This window comes from Primulina huaijiensis, chromosome 15 (genome assembly GCF_012295235.1).
Source record: "Primulina huaijiensis isolate GDHJ02 chromosome 15, ASM1229523v2, whole genome shotgun sequence".
Classification (NCBI taxonomy): domain Eukaryota; kingdom Viridiplantae; phylum Streptophyta; class Magnoliopsida; order Lamiales; family Gesneriaceae; genus Primulina; species Primulina huaijiensis.
The window spans coordinates 21,729,117-21,735,851 of record NC_133320.1 but is presented as its reverse complement, the minus strand read 5'-3'; the positions used below and the strand labels follow the sequence as shown (position 1 = coordinate 21,735,851).

At 35.1% G+C, this 6,735-nt stretch overlaps 1 protein-coding gene across 1 annotated transcript; it reads left to right on the top strand.

The window, feature by feature from the left end:
* Positions 1-88: 88 nt before the first annotated feature.
* LOC140959907 (uncharacterized) lies at positions 89-5,277 on the top strand. Its single transcript, XM_073417958.1, has 12 exons — positions 89-462; positions 581-665; positions 1,236-1,366; positions 1,471-1,573; positions 1,747-1,761; positions 2,248-2,393; positions 2,533-2,728; positions 3,029-3,103; positions 3,593-3,709; positions 3,923-3,967; positions 4,238-4,336; positions 4,975-5,277. Exons 1-12 carry the CDS (start codon positions 143-145, stop codon positions 4,993-4,995), a joined length of 1,353 nt encoding a protein of 450 aa, XP_073274059.1. The 5' UTR covers positions 89-142; the 3' UTR covers positions 4,996-5,277.
* Positions 5,278-6,735: the final 1,458 nt, after the last annotated feature.

Here is a 6,735-nt window from a genome sequence, read left to right as displayed (position 1 = left end):
TATCATGTTAAGGTTTCATTGGTTGATTTATTTTATTTTTAATTAATTCCAGACGAATATTATATTTTATATACTATATCAGAATTTATTTTAAGCCAATATTTGTCATTCGAGTCCCTTTCAACTCTACTTAGGAGCTGAGATGAGTGCCGGTGGTGGTGGAGCTCAGGCGGCGCACTCGCTGGCGTTCAGGGTTATGAGGATGTGCCGCCCGACCTTCCACGTAGAGACTTCTACTCTCAAATTCGATCCCTGCGATCTTTTCTTTGGCGAAGACCTTTTTGACGATCCAATCGCGGCTTCTCACCTCCCTCGCCTTCTCACTAGTATTAATGTCGGCGGTCAGTCGAACAACTCCGCCATGGACGCAGCGGATCTCAGTTACCGGAGCAGGTTCCTCCTCAACGACACTTCCGATTCCATTGGCCTTCCTGGCCTCCTGGTCCTCCCACAATCATTCGGGTATATTATTACCACAGTGACATACGCACTCACCTTCTTCATGTCTAAGCTTATACAAGTTTAATTCCAGAGGAATGTGCGGCGAGCATCACTGTACTGATTATTCTCCTGGTTGTAGGGCGATATATTTGGGGGAGACATTCTGCAGCTATATAAGTATCAACAACAGCTCCAATATCGAAGTTCGGGATGTTATAATCAAGGTCTAAAAGTTATATTTATGGTGAACCAAAGAATTGTAACTGAAGTTGTTTTCCTTTCTGCTGTGATTAATATTGATGTTGCAAGTAAGCTAAGTGATAAGGCTAAGTATTTATTTCTCTTTCGATGGTTAAGGTCAATCTGTATCGTTTCTATGCATGCACTATATGTTTGTTACAGCTTGTTACAGATGTGTCATTATGCTTCAGTGATGTATAGATTCTCTTTATAATGCTATCAGTATCTTTGTTGTATCATGCTGTCATCTTAATTTGTGCCTTTTCATTTAAATTTAGAGGGATACGATCATTCACTCATAGTATCTAGATTTACTGACTTTTTCCTTTCCTCTCTTAAGAACTTTCAACTTGGAAACAATGATGGAGAGAATGTTCCAGAATATTATCCATGTCACAGTTCAAATCCATGAGAAATCTTGTGAGAAACTTTAGATTCTTGTGTGCATGAGTTAGAACAGTGTATCAATCTGTTGGGAGACACTCTATCAAATCCCCTTTTACTTACTGTACCAATCTGACGATAACTTAAATTGTGCAATTTTTTGTTGACAGGCTGAAATTCAAACAGAAAAACAGAGAATAATGTTGTTGGATACATCAAAATCACCCGTCGAATCAATACGTGCGACCGGAAGATACGATTTCATCGTCGAACATGATGTGAAAGAACTTGGTGCACACACGTTAGTCAATTTGGGGGATATATCTTAAATATTTCTCTCTGGATATTTTTAGTGATTGATAATAAGTATTCTAATTTCAATGGTCACTTTTTTCTTATCTGTAGCTTGGTGTGCACTGCACTTTATAGTGACGGTGATGGTGAGAGGAAGTATCTCCCACAGTTTTTCAAGTTCATGGTTTCTAATCCCCTCTCAGTTAGAACAAAGGTACAAATTGTTCTAAGTCTTGCAATGTGCGTCCCCACTGAAATATCTAACAATTTTCTTCAAAATATGTGCAAGGGGCAGAATGTCGTTTCTATTTGTATATTTTTATCTTGAAAATCGACTTAATTATTAAAATTTCAAATTAAGTAATATTTACTCTACTCGTCATGCAGGTCCGGGTCGTGAAGGTAGGTTGATGTGTGATTATGGCTTATTAAGTGTAAGTTTGTGATCTTTCCTAGCAATTCATAATATGTTATTCTACGAAACCACTTGTGTCATATAGTTCTTAGGCAGAATGGCATCTGCATTTGTATGACGTACCTTAGGATGGTTTGATGAATTTGTACCTTCTTTATTCTTTGTTTCATTTCCTATGTATGATATGATGGGTCTTTGAAAAGTTTTAAAAGTATGATACTCATATTGTCCTTAAATATGATCCGTATATCATGTCATATAGTTTGAGTCAGTTCTGGGAGCCCCACAATGGTGGCTGAGGCTACTTGAAATTTATACTCAGTTTTTCTCTTACCTATTTTAAGAGTTCATTGTAGCAGTAGATCATTCAAATGTGTATTTAATTTTTCAGGATGAGATGCAAATACTTGTAAATTAGAGGTATCCGCTGAGCTGCTTCCCTTTCATGATCGTCAAATCGTCCTTCCTCTCAGGAAAACACTTTTTTGGAGGCTTGTATAGAAAATAATACAAAATCTAATCTGTACATGGACCAAGTTGAGTTTGAGCCGGCACAGAATTGGACTGCAACAGTGCTCAGAGCTGATGGTAACCTTCCGGAACACAATCTATTGACAAGGTGATTTGGAAAATAATTCTAATTAATTCGTAATCTTAGTTTTTTGTTTTATCGTTTTTAATGGTTTAAACTTATCCAACTTGATGTTGGCATCACCTTCTTTATAGTTGTTGTAGTGAACGCTAGATTGTTTTGGCAGAGAAGTGTTCAAGGAACCTATTCTCATTAGAGCTGGGGGAGGAATTTACAACTATCTCTATCAGTTAAGGTTGTCATCACAGGACAGTGCACAAGTGAAACTTGAGGGAAGTAATGTTCTTGGTAAGCTTCAGATAACATGGCACACAAATTTGGGTGAACCTGGTCGCCTGCAGACTCAAAATATTCTAGGAAATGTGAGTTGATTTTTTTTTAATTGATTTTACTTTAAAATGTGGACATGTATTGAATTCTATACCTCTGCTGACAGCTGAATAGATGTATCTGAAACGAAAAACATTATTTAAAATGAGATCTTGTCACTGATCTCTGATTCAATAATTAGAAGTTAACGCGAATGGAATAGTCTATTGTAATTTGCGTTATTTAGGGTCTCAATACTTTGGTTTTGGTGCGAAGGGCTGATTCAGTAAAGTAGATTTCTTTAATTTCACATTTCTCTATTCTTATAGCTATTATTATTTACTCCCTTGCAGTCCATCACACGCAAGGAGATTGAATTGCAGGTTGTTGAGGTGCCTTCCGTCATTATCTTGGAGAAACCTTTTGTGGTAACCTCCATACTTCTCTAGATATGGTTGTATGCATTTATTGAACTTCTTACTCAATCCATATTTGGCCCCTTTGTGAAGAGATATTTTTGTATCCTGATGCCCTCGTGCCTTTGCTATTTTTTAAATAATGACTTATGATCGGAGCTATTTTATTATGGCTAGAAGAAAAAACATCCATTACCTTTTGATCCTGCTATAGGGTAAAGCTTGGATTTTTCCTTTGTTTTGGTTGGTAGTCACAGAATGGGCATTCCCACAGAAAAGTGGCCCTTAAGATTGTCCTTCTGATTATTATAGTCTGCCTGTTAAATTATGTAAATGGTGGACTCAAGAGTGCTGATCACAACAGTGCCAGTGCCGAGTGAAATCGCTGGCAATTTATATACTTTATCCATGCACAAAACACACAGTATAAGTTATTTTTTTAATGCATGTATTAACGATGCCTAAGCTTTAATCATTCACATTCTCGGTATCCTTATTTAGGCACGCTTGAATATCGTAAACCAGACTGACAGAGTACTTGGGCCCTTTGAAGTGTGGTTATCAGAAAGTAATACACTTGATGAGAAAACGGTAATGGTCAATGGTCTTCAGACAATGGTGAGTGATTTAAAACGGCTTGATTTTATTTACAAACCTCTGTTCCAAACACTTATTCCATCCTGAACATGAAATTGTTTTTGTACTTTCATCAACTCCTAGTACGACTTCGTTGTTGATACATGTACTTATTTAAAAATGCCTAAAATATCCATCAGGACTTTTTCAAGATATGAGATTGAATATTGTATGTATTTTAATACTATTTCTCAGACTCTTGGAGAGGTGCAAGCATCAAGCTCTTTGGAGTTCCAGTTGGTTAGTGTGTTCACTTTTTGATTTCTACAATTAACTTGATTTTTGCTTTAAACTTGTATTAATAAGCTAATGATGGGCATTGCCTTCTACAATAACTTGATTTTTGCTTTAAACTTGTATTAATAAGCTAATGATGGACATTGTCTTAATAAACATATCGACTATTCATATATTCAATAGAGAATAGAAAAGAATTTTTTTTTAAAACCACTAGAGTTGGATCGCTGGTCAATAATATCTGAATGATCTTTGTTCATTGTTTGCATGCAGAACTTAATCGCAGTAAAGAATGGGATTCAGAAAATCAGTGGCATTACGGTGCTTGATACGATAGAGAAGAAAACTTATGATTCTCTACTAGAACTGGAGGTTAGCTGTTTTCTTGGAGTTCCACACTACTATGTATTATCATGGCCATATGTGTGTGATCAGTCTGACTGATTTTGGATTTGAGGCAGTCCTGTGGTTACGCTAGTTCATCTTTATTTTGAACTCTATAATCTCATTTGGTCAGACGTTGAAATCAAGTCTAGTTAGACTTCTTGAGAAGATAGATGAAAGTTTTTTGAAACAATTTTGAGAAAATATCTGGTTATGAATTTTGAATTAATTGTGTGATATGCCAGAAGAAATGTGGTGGTGTAATGATTGTATGTGAAAGATGGAATATCACTATTATTGGTAGAAAAGAAGGAAAGAAAATGATTGTGCAATCATGAGGTTTGAATGATCGTTTTGAAGTGTCAAAATTAAGCAAAGCAAAGTCAGTTGAGTGCCAGTATCAAGAGTCCAGACAACCATCCACTGAATTTTTATTATCTTCAAACTCACTCAACAAGGCTCCCCAGAAGCAAAAATATTGAGATTTGGGTTTAGTTAGTCTTATCGGTGTTTATTTTCTCCGCCAGCTCCATGATCTGTGTGGAAGCCATCGATTTATACGATAAATTTTCTTTTTATCTTGTTTTTATGTACTGATGGACTATTATTCTTAATGCAATCTGCAGATATATGTTGATTCAGAGTGATCAACTGTTTACTAGTGCTGGAATATGTCGGTCTCCATACTTGGTTGTGGGATTCTTTTGTGAAAGCACGAAGTTTTACAAACCCACTCTTGTTTTTGTTGTCGAAAGATGATTTTTTTGATCTGAAAAATAAAATTATTTCAGCTTAGTTTGATTTAGTTGGCCAAGCATTTTGGCCTACGGTACTGTTGTGTTTATTTATTTATTTATTTTCTCTCTCTTACATTGTAGATGTACGGGAAAAAAACACTATAATATAATTATTGAATAATGTTTCGTTGTCGTTGTTGTGAAAAAGTAAAAATTTACGATAAAAAGTAAAAATCTCAAACTCTCAAAATTATCATACTACACATTTTATAATATTTTTCTCTCAACTCAATTGTGATTTTCTTCACAATTGAGAGATCTATTTATAGAAAATTTTTACAAATAATCCAAAATTAAATTACATCATTACTTTATTATCACACACAAATTTCAATATTCAATACCTAATTTTACCTAATTTCAACATTCAAATATTTAACATTCAAATATTTAATACACACATTTTAAATATTATTTTCAACACTCCCCCTTATGATGATGATCATAATGATTGTCATCATTACGTGTTTTTATACTGCATCGTTAAAAACCTTACTAGGAAAAACCCATTGGGATAAAAACCATAGTAAGGGAAAAAAAGTGCAGTCACGTAAACTCCCCATCATGTTGACACGAACAATTCTTCACAAATTTCTTAGATTGCGCATCCCAATATTATATATGTCTTTTCTGAATATTGTCGTAGGAAGTGCCTTTGTGAAGAGATCTGATGAGTTTTCACTTGATTGAATGTGACGAACATCAATACATTTATTCTTCTCAAGCTCTTTGGTGAATGCGAAGAACTTAGGAGGAATATGTTTAGTTCTGTCGCTTTTTATGTATCCTTCTTTCATTTGAGCAACACATGCAGCATTATCTTCATATAGTATCACAGGCTTCTCGTCTAATGATAATCCGCATGAGATTTGGATATGTTGGGTCATTGATTTTAACCACACACATTCACGACTTGCTTCATGTAGTGCAATAATCTCGGCATGATTTGATGAAGTTGTTACGATCGTTTGTTTCTGTGAACGCCAAGAAATTGCAGTGCCTCCACGAGTAAATACATATCCAGTTTGGGAACGTGCCCTGTGTGGATCAGATAAGTATCCAGCATCGGCATAACCATTTATACTTGGATTAGCATCTTTTGAATACAAAAGTCCCATGTCTATCGTTTCTCGTAGATAACGGATCCGGATGTTGTTTTCTTAATGAAAACACAAAGGCATATTGAATTATTTACATATCCCTTTTTCATCAAATGATCACTTAGCCGATTATACCACATTCGGTCAGATTTATTTAACCCATATAATGATCTTTGTAATTTCACAGAATAACATTATCTGGGTTTTAAACTTTGTGCTTCAGGCATCTTAAATCCTTCAGGGATTTTCATATATATATTACTATCAAGTGATCCATATAAGTAAGCTGTAACAACATCCATAAGACGCATTTCTAAATTTTCAGATACTGCCAAGCTAATCAAATACCGAAACGTAATTGCATCCATCACGGGAGAATACGTTTCTTCATAATCAATTCCAAGCCTTTGAGAAAAATCTTGTGCAATAAGTCGAGCTTTATATCTTACTATTTCATTTTTCTCATTTCGCTTTCGAATAAAAACCCATT

Excerpts from the sequence above, each read along its gene's own strand:
- LOC140959907 (XM_073417958.1), top strand. The coding sequence starts at position 143 with ATGAGTGCCGGTGGTGGTGGAGCTCAGGCGGCGCACTCGCTGGCGTTC. Across the intron at positions 1,367-1,470 it reads AAAGAACTTGGTGCACACAC|CTTGGTGTGCACTGCACTTT; the intron begins GTTAGTCAATTT and ends TCTTATCTGTAG. Across the intron at positions 4,337-4,974 it reads ATTCTCTACTAGAACTGGAG|ATATATGTTGATTCAGAGTG; the intron begins GTTAGCTGTTTT and ends TGCAATCTGCAG.